A 20,216-nucleotide genomic window follows, 5' to 3' on the forward strand; every position below is an offset into this window, starting at 1 on the left:
AGAATTACAGCGTGTCTCATTCAACAGTGTATTCTTAGTAGCATGGCCTGGCACACAGTTACGACCCACTGAGTGAATATAACACCATCTACCTTCAGACTATAAAGAACTATATGGATGCTCTTACGCAGAAGAACTTTATAAGAGCCATTACCACTGAGCACCACAATATACATTTCCATGATTTTTATCTCATCCACATTAGAAAAAGCCTCTTTTAGCACTGCACACCCTATTCTAATTTTTTGAGCTCCATGTACACAAAGACGACTATATCTGATAGCTACAGAAGGTTGTGATTCATGAATGGGAAGCTTCGTATACTAACAAATCTAGTCTTTCTCACTGATACTGAGGATCTGTAAGTCTAAATCAAATTAGCTATGATTTTAAAATTTTATCCCAATGTTGGGTATACTGTGCCTGTTTTGCTAAACAAGTCTGTGGCCAAAAGTACACTATAGGACTAAGTGAGTTGATATATATTAGGCACTTATGCATGAAAAACAAATTAGTAAATAGTCCCTTAATAGCACTTTTTTCAAGTTACAACTGAAAATATTGAAAATTTATGCTTTGTTTTCTCCACTAAATAGTTTGATTACAAAAAATGGCAGCCATGGTTTATAATTCTTTCACTTCCCGAGTTTAAGTACTACAAGCCAGCAAAAATTAAATGAATTAATGAATTACTTCAGAGAATCTTAATGGCACACTACTAGTAATGAAACAGATAAAGAAAAAAGGACTAAGAACAAAACTATTTTATCTTGTTTTGTTATAGCACAGGCAACTATGCAGCACTAAAATCTGAGTTTGATTTTGAGAAAAAAGGTAAGAAGCATGGAGGGGAAGGCCAAGAGCACTTAGTAACCTACAGGTTACTTATAGCCTTATGCACTTGACAAAGACAGAACTTGTTAATGTATGGTTTTCTTCTCTTTGATATAATTTAATAATTATTTATCCTGTTTTGACATATATATTCTACCTATGTGCTAAGCATGTCAAATATAAGAATTTGTAACTCTGCAAAAGGTGTTGCAACATGAACTGAAGCTCTTCCAGCCCGGCAATGCACAATAATGAAAGACATGGGTCAAAGCCCAGCATGCACACTAACCTATTGGGCTGATCGAAATGGAGCGTGGCTTTACTTGATACAGAAGAAGGTGGCAGCTCTTCTCTTTCCTTTGTGGGGAAAGAATCTGATGATTTCTCTTTAGGAATAAAGGAATCAGCTCCATCTGGTATTTCAAGATGAACATCCTTGGTTTTTTGAATATCCTGGTCCGAACTATTTACAACTGGGCTCTGTTTACTGTCTTCAGAATCTTTTGGGGACGACCAAGCCAAGGAAGGCTGAACAGAATCACCAACTGCTGGGGTGGTAAAGTGTTCAGTCTTGAGGATGTCCATCTCACTGAAGAAAGAAAATTCCCAGAGAACGATTTCAGTTTTGAAAGCTTTGACAATAGTATCCGCCCCAGAGAAGGGGTGAATACAAGCAGAACATAATAAGGCAACTAACTGTTGAGTGACTGGACTCTTCTGCACAAGAGCCATTGAAGCTTCCTAGTCCTAGTGTAGCTGCAAACCATCAACCAAGAGGAGGAACAGTGGTCTTTAAGCCTGCTCTAGAGAAATCTCCATTTGAAACAGGGAGATCACCCCATCAAACCCACTTAGTATTATAAAAAGTAAATGAAATCATGAATGATTAAATATGAATGCCACTAATTTGGAGTTGCTTTACTGAAACTGACAAGACTTGGGTAAGTTAAAATTTAAGTATAAGAACACCACATCAACCTAGTTTATAAGTGAAAGGAGGTATTTAGCTGTTTTAAGTACAGAAAATAATTAAAAGGCTTTAATAACAGCTATGTGAAAATACTAAGCCTTAATACTGAAATCCTGCTTCATATAGCTATATAACCTGCCAATGTCAACACAAACTTTAGGACTTAGAAATAACAACTAAGTACTAACCTTTCAAGCCTTCTGATTTGCTCCATCAATGACCATTTTTCATTATTTAATAAACTAATTTTATCTTCTAATTTCTGTACTAGCAAGGAGTTCTAAAAATCAAAGCAGGAAAAAGAAGCAGAAACTCAAGATCTCACAGTAACATTTTTACATAAATGTTTTGTGGAAATGAGTACTTAACTGGTATTTCTCACCTCTATAGGCAGGGGAGTATCAAGGGTTGGAGGGATGTTGCCTAAAACTGGTGTAAGAGGCTCTAATTCATCTTCATCTACTCCACTGGCCACATCCACAAGATCTTTCCCAGTCACTTGATGATTTCCAAAGTCTCGGTAAAGTTGTAACAAGTCTGGGGGTTTGGGAATGTTTAATCCTACATCATCCCACAATTCAAAATCCTAATGGAACACACACACACAAAAATCATTAAAACAACAACAACAACAACAACAACAACAACAACAACAACAACAACAACAACAACAGCAGCAGCAGCAGCAGCAGCAGCAGCAGCGACGACGAGGACAACAAACCTTTGAGAAGCTGGTGTGATGGCTCAGTGGGCAAATTGGATGACCTGAGGTCAATGCCTGGCACCAATGTTAAAGATAAGAAAACCAACTCTAGAAATCTGTTCTCTGATTTTTTCCATACACAAGCCTGTACATATGAATGCACAAACACATGTGCATGCGCACACACACACACACACACACACACACACACACACACGCACACACGCACACACGCATGCACGCACGCGCGCGCGCGCGCAAATAATTAAAAATAAATAATAACTAAAAAAATCTTTAAGGTAATTTTATCTCGCATTTTGTGTCAAGTATTACTACCCTGGAAAACCAAAGATAATAGTTTTATTAGAATGTCTAAGTGTTCTGGGCATGATGATGGTGCAATACCTTTAATTCCAGCACAAGGGAGGCAGAGGTACACGGATCTCTGAGTTGGAAGCCAGCCTGTATTGAGTTCCAGGTTGACCAGGGTTACATAGTGAGGCCATGACTCCAAACAGCAAACCAAACCAAACCAAACCCAAAACCAAACAACAAGAAAACCTTAAGTGTATGTTCTAGGTGCTCTTACACTGCACAATTATTATTCTTACAATTTTATGCTTTCTGTTTAATTATGTTAGATAATGGGATGTTGGTCTTTTTTTAAGTTGAACCTATCAAAGATGGACTGAGATGGAGCTCAGTGCTTGTCTACAATGCATGAAGTCCTGAGTTTGATCACTGGGGCAGGAAAAGTTAAGCGCTTAGTTCATCAAACATATTTACAAGTTACAAGTAGACTGATTAGTAGTGTTGTTCTTCCCACACGTATACATTGTTCTCTCTAACGAATTAATAACCAACTTAACCTATTGATATTGCTATAGCTATTAAATCTAACTTGTATCAATAGTAAAAACGCTGATGGTAATTTAAAGAATCCAAATAGCTACCTATAAATCTATTATGTTTTTAAACAATACTTTAATTCAGAATAAATCAACTCCATTAAAACCACAAAAAGAGTATCTTGAATACTCTACAACAAAGATATTTTAAACAGGCTGTATGAAATAACATAGCAATAAGTCACAGACAGATATTCTTTCTTACTATACCGCCCATCCAAAAATCAAAATAACTTAGTTCTAAGTTATTATCTTATTATAATTTGGCATAGTCATAATTATAAATGTAGCACTTTAATTCTTTAATGGTTTACTTAAATAATAAAATAATTATGCTTAAAAATGAAATATGGAGTTGATATGAGCACTAAAATCGGGGGTTTAGAAAAAACCGGAGGTAAATAAAACGTTCCTAATCACTGCTTATCAGTTAATTTAGGTTAAAAGGGCCACCTATCAAATGGGTATAATACTCATTACTTCTTAGAACTTTTCTATGAGTAATTTAAAAGCCCTCATGATGTTAGCTTATAAGAACTAAATAAATTTTAGATTACACAAATTATAAACAAATATAGCATACATCACTTTATTTCAATCTACCTAACTCGGGCCCAGCCCATCAAGTCTTCAGTCATAGACATTCTAAGTGTGTGGCATCTCTCTGGATGCTCATCTTTGGAGGAAGAAGTACTGAGCATCTTTCAGGAGCTCATTTTCATATAGATACCCTTTTTTGGTGAAGCATGCATATAATTCTTTTGCTAATGTTTTTAAAAATTACATTTATTTCTTATTAAACAGTTTAGAAAATTTTAACAAATCCTTTATGACTTTGAACACATTCACCCAAAGTATTATTTGTGTTTTCACTCAACAGTGGTCTTAATTGTTTTTAATTTTTATTTATATCTTTGTGCCCATGTGTGTGTGCACGCGTGCGTGTGTTTGTGTGTGTGTGTGTGTGTGTGCGCGCGCTCGCGTGCGTGCTGCGTGTGCTTGTGTGCATGTGCGTATACTCACAGAGGCCAGGGTGTGAGATGGGTTTACAAGTAGATATAAATTTCCCAGCGTGGGTCCTCTGGAAGAGTAAGAAATAGCTGCTGAGGTACCCCTCCAGCCTCAAGAATTATTATCATCACGTGTGTTTCCATAATGTGTGTGTTGCTGTGTATGCATGCCATGGTTTAAGTCATAGGACAACACAGAGTCAGTTCTTTCCTTCAATTTTCACCGGGGCTCTGGGGATTAAAACCAGGCTGAGGGGCTGGGCGGCAAGCACCTTTATCTGCTAAGACATCTTACTGACTTAGAAAAATTATTTTGGTGACAGTACATCTGCAGTCTACCATGATTTTGGTGTCTTATTTAAGAAATCTTATGTAATGATTTACCCTTTTCTTTTACCTCTATACGCCTTACAGGTTCATAGTAAAATCCATTTTGAATTAGCTTTCAATGCTATGGAATGTGGTTTCAAGCCGACTTGGAAGGCAGCACTTGTCAGAAGGCTACGTTTCCTGTTTGTACTCTGAGACGTCAGCAGGCCCAGGGCATGTCTACCTCTGGATTACACTGCAATAGGTTCCTTGTCTACGTAACAACACAATATGTTTTGATAGTCTTATTTTTTACGGATGGAAGGAAGGTGATTCAAGTTTTCCTTGTTCTTTACATCAAAGTTGCTTTGGGTACTGTAGTTCCTTTCCACTTCCGTTTTTATTAATGTCAAATCAACTGATGAAAGACCACAGAGCTTCTATATCCTACTAAGCTATTTCCTTGTCACATATTGAGGGAGTACTGCTGCCATCTGATCCTTTCTGCCTCTTCACTGAGCAGGATCAATTATTTGTATTTAAAGTCAGAAGTGGCAAGTCTAGGCTTAAAGAGGCCATGTTCTGTTTGACCCCCTCTGTTGTTTGCTATTCTTTCTCCCTTTCAACCTTCTGTTTCACTTTTCAACACTTCTTACACTTAAAATGTTGTGAAGTTAATGATAAAAACATGATTAACTTAAATTATACCCACAGCAATCATATTGTAAATATTTAATGTCTTTTGCCTAGTACAAGCTCAGTAAAGCGACCATGTGATAGCTAAACATTTATGCATAGCCACATGCTGCATCAAAATCAATGATAGACCTCATATATGAATGACATCACAGTAGGATTATAGTACCTTGCTGAGTCTCCATAAGTATATTTTATAATGACGAATTTCACAGTGGTGAAATCAGTGAATGACTGCTACTATTCTCAGAAAGTGTCATGTTGTTAAGTGATACACAATTAACTACATCACATTTAAGTCCTGACAAATGCAATGATAATCGAGGAAGTAAATAAACAGCCATGTCCTTTTATAGAGCTTCCATATCTACAAAAATATCCACAGGAGATTTTATGAAGTTAAGGAATAACTTTCACTTAAAATACTGGCCTCTGGGGGTGAGGATGCAGCTTTAGAGGTAGGCAGTCTGCTTAGTATGTGTCAGTTACAATCTCTAATACCACAAAAGTGAGTAAGCAAAGATAAAAATGATAGCCTTTTTTTTTTTTTTTTTTTTTGGAGCTGGGACCAACCCAGGGTCTTGTGCTTGCTAGGCAAGTGCTCTACCACTGAGCCAAATCCCCAACCCCAAATGATAGCCTTCTGCTTTCTTCATAAAAAATGCTCTGGCATTTACTTCTAAAATGTCTACGATTCAAACAGACTCACAGGACAGTAAGCTGTTACATTTCCAGAGAGATGATAATAAAATGATCATTTCTTTGTCTTCAACATTTTATCAGAAGAATTGGTTCCTATTCAGAGAACCAGATAAATACATGTATACATGCAATATATATATATATATATATATATATATATATATATATTCAAAATATTCTCTAGCCAGGTGGTAATGGCTCACGTCTTTAATCCCAGCACTTGGGAGGCAGAAGCAGGTCTGTCTCTGAGTTCAAGGACAGCCTGGTCTACAGGACAGTCAGTAATACCCAGAGAAACCCTGCCTCAGAACAAAACAAAAAACCAAACAAACAAATGAAAAACCCAAAAAACAAAACAAAACAAAATTCCCCCCACAAAACCCATTTAAAAAAAAAAATCCAAAAAACAAAACCAATTAACCAACCAACCAAAAAACCTCCAACCATTGCTATTGAGCATCTGAGTCGTATATAGTGCTACTCAAGATTTTTTTTAATAGTTAAACTCAATTTCTAAGTCTGCATTAATTAATAGGATCAAGTAATCATTTAGTTTTAAAAAACATACTTTTTGAATGAAGGAGCTATACAATTACTAAAGGGCTGTAAAAAGCTACCTGGAAAGAAAGGTAAGTCTTTATTTAAAAAGGTTACAAAATAGAAAAGGTCTGTGAGCCAATAGAATACTAAACTGAGTAGTACCTGCTTTGATTTTAGAACTACCCACATGGAATCTTACTGCAGGCGTAAGTGTTAAAACATCAAGTTAGAGAAAAAGTAGACTAAAGTAGACATTTCTTAAAACAGTAACTTTACCTGATCATCATTTTCATCTGAAAAGGTTATTGATGTAAGCTTGTAATTATTCTTCAACAAAAACTCATTGACTAGGAAGTTGAGAGCTCTCTTTTCAAGAGGTTTGATTGGCTCCTGAAAGCAAAGTAAAAGACAGATGGGAAAATGTGAGCTTTTGCTCCTTTGATACTTCAGTTGTATGGAAGATAAGTGGTGTTGTCAACCCACCTGAATTTCAGGACTTGATTTGTAATTTTTTCGTTCCTGTAAAGGAACTTCATGTTCTGGTGGGATAAAATAAGATAATGTTTACTACTTTATACTTAAAAAAAGTCCAGCTACTTCTACATAGTAAAAGTGGGAAAAGGCTCAAAAAGTTTTATGTACACCACCTGCAGCCTTTGTTAGGTTGGCTCGGAGGGCCTGAATGGTCTCCTTGGCTTTCCGTAGTTCAAACTCCAGAACTGGACAGGGATTTGGATTAAACACACACAGGCATCCAACCAAGAAAAGGGAAACAAAAATAAAAAAATAAAAAGCAAAGATGGGTATGAAAAAACACAATTTGTATTGAAAACAGAAAGCATGCAACCTTTATGAAACTTGTGAACGCATGCAGCAGAGTTGATTTGCAAGCAAACTGGTGATCATTTTCCATAGTTTTAGCAAAATTAGGGGTGTATGTTCTAGCTGTCTGACAAGGAATACAGCTATTAAAATATAATACTTTTATTTAGGTAATTAAACATTTAGTAATCTGGGTGCTTCTGTTTTAGCCAATCTGGGTAAGAAAATGTAATGAAATATTTTTGGTTAACATAATTTTGGAGGAAGGAAGGTAAAAATTATATGAAAATTAACTAGCCTTAAAAAAGTATTTTAAGGTACTTTGAAATGTACTATATTGTAATTTTAGAAACATTAGTGGCTAGATGGCTTGTTAGGTTGAGAGTTATTACATTTAAATGTGTAACAAATGTTGTATGCCTATACGCCTTCCTCCAAGGATGCATGTTTTCTAAAAACAAGAAGATAGGTTAAAGACACACATAAAAAGGCCTAAATGTTTTAGTTCCATTCTTATTTAACACCAAAAAACCAGAAATGACTTAATCGTAAAGCAAATATTACACACATACCAATCACCTCTAAAATAGCTGTGCGAGGTGAAATTAGGTAGAATTTTAAAAGTCCTAATAGGTCTACAAATAACTTATCTTCTTTTAAGAGGGATTAATAAACTTTAAAGATTTCTCCTACTATCATATAGTCTAATTGTAAGAGAGCACGAATGCTGGAAAAATCTATTAAGTTTTGTGCATTATTTGTCACAAACAGGACTGAATGCATGTATCTTTATCTAGTTTTCTTAAAATTTATAGATAATGTGCTTAAGAAACAGCAAGTTTAAACTTGAAGAAAAAGAGTTACTTCTGATAATTAAAATTGGGAAAATTAATTGATCTCTGCCACAAATGGTAAACACATTTGCATAAAATCTAAGGAATTCAATTTTCATCTTAAATGCAACTTTGCCTGAATGATTGGTAGAAAAAAAAAGATGAGGTGGCATCAGATATAAGAAAGCTTTAAAGATATATGGAAAAATTAGGATTCACTCAGTTTGCATGTGTTCAATAAAAACTTAGGATGTAGTTGAATCACAGCTATGACGGCCATTTCTTTTGATGCACAGAGTTTAGCTGCAGCAGCAGTGAAAGCACAGCTAAGATGGCACCGAGTTTCTGCGTGCTGTTGGTAGTCAGCAAAGCTCATCTGCAAACACTTCTGTGCAGCAAAGCTAAGACATTCCCCTGAACTGCAATTCCTTCAAACACTTTAAGAGTTTTTGCTGAAGTCAGATTATTTACATAACTGAATACTTTTATGTAGAAATTTGTTCATTTAAAAAAATTGAAAATTCTATGAAATTTTGAAAAAAGCACCTAACTAGACTATGCATAAGGTAAAAGTATACATATTATGCTTTCAATATCACTTAAAATTGTCCAAAATATACTACAGAACAATTGCAGATCAGAAATGCCCTACACCAGAATGACAGGAAAATAAGGGGAAGGGAGGGAAGGGAAGAAACTGGTTAAAACACAAAGTGGGAAATGCTCAAATTAAACTGGTGACCAGGAACAAAACAAAGAGTGATTAGGCACAGAAAGCCAGAAAACCCATGTCAGACGGCAAGAATTTATAATTTTACAAACATCTACATACATATTGCCAAATGTCATTAGAAGGAAGATAGCAATGCTTTGAAAAGACAGACTTCCAATATGAATTCACTCTGCTGCATGTTTCTTAGTATATAACACATGTTCTAAAAGACAGAGTTTTATGCTTGAAGCTACAGCACATCTCTATAAAAGGTAGACTATAACCAGCAAATACAGATTTGGGAAAACTTATAACATCTTTGATTTTCTGACAATTTCATACATGTATACTTTATACTGCATTGAAGTACAAACTGAATACCTTGTAAGGAGATAAACTTTGTGGAACAAGTTCTGAGAAATTCTTAAAATCGCCATTCTTTCTAAAAGTATATGAAGGTGTGTGTGCATGTGCGCCTGCGAGTGTGTGTGTATAAAATGCTGCAGGAGCCAACAACCACTCTACACACTCTACTTGCTCAACCCAAACTAAGGTGATCTCATGAGCTTAAATGTGATAGCTATCAACATACATGCACATTAACAGTGAGCCTTACAGTTTTACTGTTCACAATTTTAACACTTAAGTCAGTATAAGCAATGTTAATTTACCCTAGGTCCCAACTCAGTACATGTATTTTATAATGCTTGTTTTCAACTTAATTCATGCTGACAAACCTTCCAGGGAAGGAAAAAACCCTTGCCCTCATTGTTCTTTCTGTTCAGGTCCCTCTATCACTTGTCTTGAAGTTGATTTCTCTCATCATCACCCTTGGGCCTTTTCTCATGTTACCTAACCCATGACATACTTTCCTGTGGTTTTGATGATCACAATCTTAAAACCCTTTCACCAAATACATTATTTCCTTTTTCCTAGACATGCCCATTTGAATGTTTCCTAAGTTTTGGTTTTGGTTCTAACTGAATTGCATCATTTCCTTCTCATACCTGCTCTTCCTCCATGGGGAGTCACTTAATGGTACATCCACCCACTGAGTTGGTTTGGAAGCCAACTAAGGGAAACTTAGAGATTACTTATGACATACATGTTGTCTTTATCCTGCCATCAATTAATGTCCCTATCATACTGATTCTAATTCCTCAGTAACTAGCAATTCATCTCAACTATCTCTGTAAGTGCTCTAATGTCAAACTTTTGTGACATTTTATATATATATATATATATATATATATATATATATATATATATATATATATATATATATTAAGATCTCAAATATCAAAGACAAATATTCTGCAGAAAACTTCATCTTTCTAACCTACCTACCCACAAGCCCTATCCCTACCAGTTTGTTTGTAAAACCAACTCTGTAAGGGTACATGAGATACATCTTTGGAATCTGAAATCCACAGAAATTTAATGAACATTACCTTTGTTTTTAACTTACATATAACCACCCATTACAATATTTTTCCTATTTCTAATACTACCTTAACTTCATGGAAACAAATTTCAGATAAATTGATTTCACTAATGTTCTATCTAACCCTGTTGGAATGCCAATCCAACTTCAAATAATATCTAAATGTAAAGTTCATATATTAAGTTTAGTATAAGAAAATAAAATCAAAGGTTCTTCTAATAGAAAAGAACATATATATTTTTGTTTGTTTGTTTAAACTAGGGAGATACACAAAATAAGAGAAATTGGGTTCTCAGAAAAAAATTCCTGGCCAAGAATATGCTTTTAATATCAGCATTTGGGAGGCAGAGAGGCAGATTTGGATCTCTACAAGTTTAGCCAGTCTGGTCTACATAGTGAGACAGCCAAGGGTATGCTAGTGAGATCCTGTCTCAAAAAAAAAAAAAAAAAAAAAAAAAAAAAAAAATTCTGGCCATGTATATTTGTGTGTGTGTGTGTGTGTGTGTGTGTGTGTGTGTGTGTGTGTGTGTGTGTGTGTGCAATAGCAGCGCTCAGAAAGCTGGGGCGGAGAGGGGATAAAGTTGAGGCCAACCTAGTTCACATAGATTTGTCTCAATAAAACAAGCAAAACCGAGGGGATACTGAGGCAATGGGATACAGATAGTGCCCTGACCATTAACGAGGGAACAACAGACCATGGATGATACTGAGCATTTGTTATTCAGGGTATAGGACTGATGACTTCACAGGCAAGATCTGAGAGTCATTTTAGAAGAGAACAACATACCACTTGGAATATAGACTGAGTAGTCAATAAATATGTGCTGAATCCATCAACAATGACTCCTTTCTCTAGTATTCAGGAGGATCTTTCCCTGAAAATTAGCAAGCAAGCAGTTTTGTATCTCTTTGGATTTCATTAGTGTGTGAACATAGAATTTTTACTCTAGTAGGCAGAAATACAAGAACAAAACCAGCAACTCTGATGTTAAAAGATGGATTTTGTGAAGCAGGTTCTCCTGTGTGAATAACTGTGTACACAAGCTTGTGTGTGACGGTACAAAGGCACTTGTTGCATGTGAAGGGCAGAGGATAATTTCCATGTTGTTTCTAGGGTGTGATCCATCCTGTTCTCCTAACAGTCTCTTATTGGCTCGGAACTCTCCAACTAGGCTAGGTGGGCGGGCCAGAGAGTCCCAGGGACTCTTCCTCAGCACTGTGATTATAGGTACACGGCATTATGCACACCTGTTTTATTTGATTTTGTATTTTTTAATGGGTACTGAGAATGAAGCTTTTGGATCCTTCTGGTTGCAAGGTAAGCACATTATGGGCTGAGTTATCTCCTAGCCACAGTTCTAAAGTGATTGAAACCCTTGTCATCAATTCCGAAGCAATCTTGCAACAAGGAACAAATTCCTTGATGGCAAAACTGCTTCACACTTCTATGTTCAAAATGCATAAAATAAGCTAAATAACAGTAATTCAAATATCATGAATCTATCTTATCTTTAAAAAAGCTTTAGTCATTTATTAACGAAATCAGAATTCAGCTCATTTGTTTTGACATGTTAGTATCAATTTTATGTATATAGTTCAATCTGTGAATAACTGTGTATACAAGCTTGTATATGAAGGTACAAAGACACTTGTGTGCATATAAAGGGCCGAGGAAAACCTCCATTGTTGTTCAATGCATAGTTCAATGAAAAAATGCCAACAATAAAAGCTTCAGTCTTTTACCTCTTTGAAAATAATGTGACAAGTTAAAATAATTTTATTTGGGAAAAATGAAATTCTGATATCCATAAAAACATACTTTTCAGAGGTATAGCTTATACTAAAGACATTGTAGGCTTTGGAAATAAACCTTTTTTGTGTTCTGTTACTGGCAAATCTTTGAAGTATCATTTTATTAGTTTCTAAAATATAGATCTCCTTACTTATTCCATAGGACTGCTAACAGTATTAAATAAGATATTTTCTATCAATACTGAGCAGAATGCTTAACATTTAGAGTCTTCCCCTAAGCTTCAGGATAGGGCTCAGTAGGAAAGCACATGAATGAGTCTTAAATCCATCCATCTATTATTCATCCATCCATCCAATCTCTGGGGATGGGTGGGGTGTCAAGAAAGAAAAAGAAGAAAAAACCCCACAACTCTACAGGCCTAGAAAATAACCAGATTTTTATTTTAACAGAAAGGTAATAAGAAAACATGTGTCCTATAACTATCAACAGCTGTTCAAATGTGTTATTTGTCTATAATGCAGTACCTGGGAGGTAGCGGTGGGAAGATCAGGTGTTCAAAGCCAACCTCAGTTACATAGTACAAGATCAGACTGGGCTACCTGAGACCCCCCAACCCCACCCCACCCCACCCCTGCCTCAAACATCAATAGCTACTTAAAGGTTAGAAAAGATCCACATTGATAGGACAATTGATTCTGGATCTGTGTTATCTATATTATTGAGGGTTCTATATAATCGAATGACAGATGGCAGGACAATCATCTTTCCTGAATCATGGTCTTTTGATTCACTTTTAAATTACTACAAATGATTAGGAAAAAAAAAATCAACATCTTTGGAGAATGTGATTAATTTCTTAAAGCCTCACATATACACGTTTGATTCTACACAAGACCAAAACTGTTGTCTAGAACATGCTCTTTCTCTAAGGAAGATGAAGACATTCATTAGCATATTAGCACAGTACAGTTCTTAATACAATAATTAAAAAAACGGCTATCTCCCCAAAGTTAGAGGTAGAATATATTATTTAGATTAAAAATACAAGATCAAAATTGTCACATTCAAAACATTGTTGTTTTTTCTAATATTTATGTATAGGTATTTTGCCTGCACCAATGTCTGGTGCCTGTAGAAGCCAGAAAAGGGTGCTGGAGCTGTTGGGATGGGAGTGAGGAACTGGATTGCTGTGAGCTGCAAAGTCATACTAGGAACGGAACCTGGGTCCTCTGCAAGCCCAGTCAGTGCTCTAAACTGCTGAGCTAACCCTTCAGTCCCACATTCTATTTTCTTGTACCAAGTGTGGAGGATGAGGTTCACTCCTCCATCAAGAAGCAGGAAGAGGGGAGATTAAAAACCTTCTCACTCCTGTTCTGACACAAAGAAAGATGGAATGGCCCAAAGCTTGTTTCTTAACAATGTTTTCTGCTAATTAAAAATCAAAAATACCTAAATAACAAGAAACTCTGGGATCTAATTTCAAATGGAAATTAAGGAACATAATTATGTAGCCAACTTGTTGGTAAGAGTTATTTTTTAACATGTAACTATATAGATATAAAACTAAACAGGGTCTTGGGGCCATAGCCCTGTATCTGATCAGTCCAGCAACATAAGTAGTGGTGGGATACAACTTGAGAGGAGGAAGCAAGGAAGATCAGAGTTTAAGGTTACATATTGAGTTCCAGGCTAGCCTATGATGCATGAGAATCAACCCATCTCAATTCTCCTGAAATCCATATATTTACTATATAACATAAACCATTTACTCTGTAATTATATAACAATGCTACTGTATAAATGATACAGCAAGATAACCCAACCCTGAGTTTATCCAATTAAACTACCATTTGATCTGCTAAATTAGACATTAGAGATGTGATCTATGAGGGTTTTTTTTTTTTTTTTTTTTTTTTCTATTCTCTTTCTTTAGTTAGGGTCTCACTGTGCAACCCAGACTAGTCTTAGATCTAGGGCAATTCTTTTGCCTCAGCTTCCAAGTGCTAGATTATAGCTATTATATATTAGTACAGCTGATTTGATTTGCTGTTTTGATGATTATTGCTGAATTATGCTCAGAACAAAGTAGCCATAAAGAAGAGGTCACACTAAATTCTTCCCATGACCTTTTCATTAAATTAGCATCACTATTATTTATACTATTGAGTCCTCTTAGTTTTGGTTGAACTTTCTCCTTCCCCTTTACTCATGTAATATTGTGATTTTTAAATATCAAGTTTCTAACCTTGGGCAAGAAATGGACATCACATATTGCAATGGAATTTTTAATTAATAATTTAATTAAAATTTAATAATTTAAATTTCAAACCCAATCCTTCAGATCAAGAGGTGGCATACAGTCTAAATAATTGTGGGCTCTGTTGCGAGGCTATTTGGATTTGAATCCTACCCAAGTCTAGTACAATCTCTCCCAGGGCCTTAGTTTCTTGTGGGTAGGTGGTCTACCTCAATGAGACAATAAGCATTCAGTGTTTAGATTGGAGCAAGCAAGGACCCTACAAGAATTATTTATTTGTTCCATTATTTATTTATTTTTATTTTATGTGCATTGGTGTTTTACTTCCATGTGTGTCTGTGTGATAGAATCATATTCCCCTGAACTGTAGTTACAGTTATGAGTCAACATGTGGGTTCTGGAAATTGAACCTGGATCCTATGGAAGAGCAGTCAGTACTCTTAAGCACTGAGCCACCTCTCCAGTCCCAGGAATTAATTATTTTTATAATGACTACAATAGCTCAGCAGTGTGTAGGTTTTAACAAACTTGTCCCAGTTAAGTGTAAGAAAGTCTCCTAGTAATTGATGTAGATCTGCCCTCACAGTTCTGTCTATCCTGTTTGGCCCTACTGGTTCAGGAATGCCTGCAATTCCATTGAAGCATAAATCCTGCTTTCAATGTCTCACTCTTGGCCAGTCTTACAAAAACAATTCCTACAACACTAAGTAGAATGACTTCAATGATAGGAAGCCATAACCCTGAAGAACCAGTTATTTGCACTCAAAGAGCCATAGTTCCCACACTGGCAAATTCTGGGGGAACAATTCTGAAGACATTTTCACTGGAGTCAAATGGTACTGACAGAGTACAGTATGAGACAAATTAGTCCTCAGAAGTCCTACAGATCTAGTGATGATATGTACCTGAAGGAGTGATGAGGAAGTGGGTGGGGATGGGAATGGAGGAAACTGGACTGAACAAGCACTTAGAAATATATTATCCTATTAGGATGGGCAGGGTCCTGGAAGACCCTGTTGAACCAGATACCACAGGAAAATCAAGAATTTCTGGAAACAACTGTGAGAGTTAGAGCATGTTCACAGATCAGAGATATTTCAACCAGCTTTAAAAAAAAAATCCAAAGTTGTACTGATAGACACATGTGAATGTTGGCCCTGGCTGGGGTTATCAAGAGAATGAGGCTAAGGTACAGTTAGTTCTGTCTTTAAACTATGCAACTGATAACATAAAACTCTTTTTACAGCAGTTGCTAATAGCTTGCCACAAATTGTTGGTTTATACTAAAACTGCTAATGCCACCAAAACAGAAAGCTGGGGTATCTCTAATGTAATTAATTAGTTGTCACAACTTTGTTTAATAATTAGGTATTCTGACATTAGTAGAGTAGGAGGAAGGTAATTCTTCAGCTCACTTTATTATTTCTGGAAAGTGAAAGAATCCAAATCTATCTTCCTAGTCTTACTTACCCGCCACTCTTTCATCTGTTTCCCTGTTTCCATCATCTGAATATCTTGCAAAGTCTAATGAATCAAGAGTACTAATGCTCCCAGCTCGATCTATAAAAGAGAGAAGTAACAGAACAGTTTTTTACTTAGTTGCAAAATAGGAGATTTTAATTCAAATACCCATAAATATTTTCATTTAACAAAACTATGACTCTAAGTTCTAGAAGTTCTATTAAACAAAAAAAGTTAAAAATGCTCAAAAAACAAAAAAATTAAAAAAATTTTAAAAATGCTCAAACTAGTTCAACTACTTTAGGTAATTATGTTTACGTATCCAAATATATGTCCTACTTATGAACCAAGCACACATAGAGCATATTATAAGTAGTACAACTAGCCAGAACCAGTCAACCAACCAAACATTCCAACCACACAATAGCCACCTCCCCCAAATAGTTATTTGAACGCCCACCTCAAAGACTTTGTACATTTAGTCTGGACTAGATAATTGTTGACTGAAAACATAAAACACTGGAAAAACCAGACCAAAATCCAGCCTTAACAATCTATCATAAACACTGTTTATCATGCAGACCAAAGTGACTTCATAAACTAGAACACCAAAGGATCATCCAGTCCCTGGAGGAAATATCAGCAAACAGGATAAATTCCAAGAAAGCTATATGTGACAATCAGGACACAAAAGATTTTAAAACAGCTGTTAAAACTATGGTCAGTGAGTGATGCCAAAATGTACATGCTGACAGGAGCCTGATATAGCTGCCTCCTGAGAGGCAGAGCCTGACAAATACAGAGGCAGACGCTTGCAGCCAACCATTGAACTGAGAAGCGGTCCCCAATGGAGAAGTTAGAGAAAGGACTAAAGGAGATGAAGGGACTTGCAACCCCCATAATAACAACAATACCAGAGCTCCCAGGGACTATACCACCATCCCAAGAGTACACAGGGATGGATCTATGGCTCCAGTCCCATATGTAGTAGAGGATGGCCCTATCGGGCATCAATGGGAGAAGAAGCCCTTGGTCCTGCCACGGTTGGATGCCCCAGTGTAGGGGAATGTCGGGGCGGGGAGGTGGGAGGGAGTGGGTGAGGGAGCACCCTCATAGAAGGAGGGGGAGAGGGGATGGGTTAGGGGGTTTCTGGAGGGGAAACCGGAAAAGGGAATAACATTTAAAATGTAAATAAAAAATTATCCAATAAAAGAAAAGATATGGTCAGTGAATGAAAGTGTGTGGCTTTAATGAGGTGTCCACCATAAGTCTTGGGCATATGAAGACTTGGTCCCCAATTATTGGCATTTGGGGAGACTTAGAAGATGTCAGCTTGCTGGAACTGGTGTGTCGTTGGACAGAGGCCCGGTCTTTCTCTCTGCCTCCTGTTGGTTGTGTAAGATGTGAGGTCTCAGCTGTTCTGCAACCATGTCTGCCTGCCTGCTGTCACTTTGCTATCCTCAATGGTGATGGACACTTATCTATTTGAAACCGTAAGCCCAAAAAACCCTTCTTTCTACAAGTTGTCTTGGTCATGTTTTAATACAACAACAACAGGATAAGAAATCCTAGCAGAAAAAACCAGAATATAAAAAAATACCAAAGGAAATTCTAAAAATATCAGTAGACCTGGAAAAGAAATGCTTCATACCAAAAGTTCAATGCAGAATATAACAGAATAAACGCAACAGAGTAAAAGTAATACAGGGGTGCTGAGATGGGCTCAGTGTATAAAGCACTTGCTGTCAAGTCTAATGACACGTGGTCAGTCCTTGGGCTCGATAGTGAAGGAGGAATCAACCTCTTTAAGTGACTTCTGGGCACAGGTACATAGACATACACAAATGAGGATTTTAAAAAGATTAAAGATAGCATCCAACATGAAGAATAAAGAAAACAGAGTAAAACAGAAAGTACAGAATTTTTTCCATGGAACAAAAAAAAAAAATATGTTTAAGGTATATAGAAGTGGAAGCAATGGCAGATAAACAAAAGGTAAGGCAGATACAGATTTAAAACAGAGGACACCAAAGAGGTCAGAGTACAGAAATGTACGAATATCATAATCAAATTGCTGAAAACCAAAAGAATAGAAAATATTAAAAGTCGGCAGAGAAAAACTTTGGTAGCAAAGGATTATAAACACTTGAGAAGCATATTTAACCTAGTGTTTAAAAAAGCTGATGTTTGCACGAAGACCTAGATCACTCATGAATTAAAAAGACAACAGAACTATGTGGGGAGTCTTCCACTGCCAGCTGCTTTTCTCCCATGCTGGGTCTCATTTTCACTAGACACCACTTCAAAATAGTTTGCCGGCTAGAATAAAATTTAGAGATGGTCCGAGATTGTCATCTTACAGATTAGAAATGAAGATTATGTATTTATTAAATCAACTTGCTAACCTTGGCCGGAGTTAAACATAAAAATTTAGTAAGACTTGCTCCTTGCTGTAAATCAGTCAATAAACAATGAGAATTAAGTCACACATGTAGATAACAAATCAATCACTTTATGATAAATCTATGCACAAGCTAAGAGTAGACTTTCTATCTTCTAATTTTCAGCCTGGTCACCAGATTCTACAAGTTGAATTTTAAGGTCAAAATATTTAAACTTAGAAACTTATAGGCTGAAATAATCAACAAACCATTTATGTAAGTTAAAATTTTGATAACACTAAGTGATTTTTTTTTTTTTTTACCTTATGCCTGGTTGTTAGGCGGTAAGGATGATTATAATCTATGAATTATTTATTAGCATTCTTTCTGACCAGTTATTATGTGGCAGATACTTTATAGACAACTTAGTTAACTTTCAAAAACAACTCCATGCAGAAGAGTTACTACTATCAGCATTTTATAGAAAGAAACAGACCTGCAACTCAAGAGTGGGATTTCAGGAAAAAGAACACATGTAGGGACTTCCTTTCAGAAGAGCATGGGAAAGAGCCAGAGTTGGGGTCAATCTGAGGCCAGTGGGAAAAATCCACCACAAACCTCCGAGCACGAAAAGACCCTTCCCTTCCAGGAGGGGTAGAGATAATTTAGTTCCTGGAACAGCAGCAAGCCAAACTGTTGAACAAAGTCACCTGTAACCCCCCCCTCCCCACCAAACCCCACGAAAGGTCCACTGACCACGAATCAGTTTGGAGGTCACTTCGCCCCATCAATAGTACCCTGCCTAGTTACCATTGCTCAAATTCTGCCCTTATTGTTAGAAATCTGCCTCTTTCAAAGGTATATAACTCCCTAGTAGAGTCTGCTCAGGGTCATCTCTCTCCGAAGGGAGTTGACCACAATCGAGAGTTGGATCAATAAAGCTCCTCTAGCTTTTGCATTGATCAGTGCCTCAGTGAGTCTCATTCAGGGGTCCTAGACACATTAATATGTGAATGTATCAGGAAAAGTTATCAAGAACCAGTTTAAGAATATATTAGGTACTGAAGAAATATGAGTTAAGATTAATTACTTACAAAACATGTCTGTGAGGCAGAAAGAAGAATACTTAAAGGAAAGACTTTACTGTTACATATAATGTATTTTAAAGTCAAATTTTATCATATAGTTGACAAAACTGGGAGCAAATTCTAAAATGGGTCACTTTTCTTTCCTGTAATACCAACTTTTGCTAATTATAAAGAGGGTTGGAAAGAACTGTTTTGGACAGGAGGAAGTAACTCTGAATAGTTAAATAACTAGCCAACCACTTCAGCTTCATACTTATGGCTTTTCAGGAGGCTGGGCCAGGAATTCAAGGTATGCCTTTTCCACAGAAAGAGTTCAAAGGCTATCTGGCAACCCAGAAAATCCTGTCTTAAGTGGGGGAAAAAGGAAGGAAGGAAGAAAGGGAGGGAGGGAGGAGGAAAGGAGGGAGGGAGGGAGGGAAGAGAAGGAAGGCTGAATAATACAAAGCTTTGTGGCAGAAAGCTTGTGTAGAATGTGTGGCATCCTAGGTTAATTTTGAACACTGGGAGTAGAGGAGAGGGAGAAGAGTTAAACATAGAATTCATTAAGAATTATTCTTTGGTTTAAATAAGCCATTAGAATTAACTTATAAATGCAGACACCAACATGACCATTAACTTTATAATAAACAAGCTAAAAGTAGAATTATCTTCCAATCTGTACCCAAACATATTTAAAGTGAAATTTAAAAAAAAAATCAAGAAAGAAACACACATAGGGCAGAGACTCATACCTAGACTAAATAAAGAACTCTTAAAAACTAAAGACTAGGAGAGAGCTGGACCCTCAGAAGTG

The 20,216-nt window shown here is 36.4% G+C and overlaps 1 protein-coding gene across 7 annotated transcripts in view; it reads right to left on the bottom strand.

Moving 5' to 3' along the window:
• The window catches only part of Relch (RAB11 binding and LisH domain, coiled-coil and HEAT repeat containing), a 94,633-nt gene that overhangs the window by 62,785 nt on the left and 11,632 nt on the right, over positions 1-20,216 (bottom strand). For 5 of the 7 annotated variants that reach the window (XM_032914821.1, XM_032914824.1, XM_032914823.1 and 2 more), the window contains exons 2-8: positions 15,964-16,053; positions 7,320-7,391; positions 7,156-7,211; positions 6,949-7,062; positions 2,187-2,390; positions 1,993-2,084; positions 1,124-1,423 (exon numbers count right to left, since the gene is read on the bottom strand). In XM_032914821.1, coding sequence (XP_032770712.1) covers positions 1,124-1,423; positions 1,993-2,084; positions 2,187-2,390; positions 6,949-7,062; positions 7,156-7,211; positions 7,320-7,391; positions 15,964-16,053 — 928 coding nt within the window. The remainder of the gene's footprint in view (positions 1-1,123; positions 1,424-1,992; positions 2,085-2,186; positions 2,391-6,948; positions 7,063-7,155; positions 7,212-7,319; positions 7,392-15,963; positions 16,054-20,216) is intronic. The other 2 variants (XM_032914825.1, XM_032914827.1) reach the window with 2 other exon arrangements.

The sequence above is a fragment of the Rattus rattus genome, chromosome 10 (assembly GCF_011064425.1).
Source record: "Rattus rattus isolate New Zealand chromosome 10, Rrattus_CSIRO_v1, whole genome shotgun sequence".
NCBI lineage: Eukaryota > Metazoa > Chordata > Mammalia > Rodentia > Muridae > Rattus > Rattus rattus.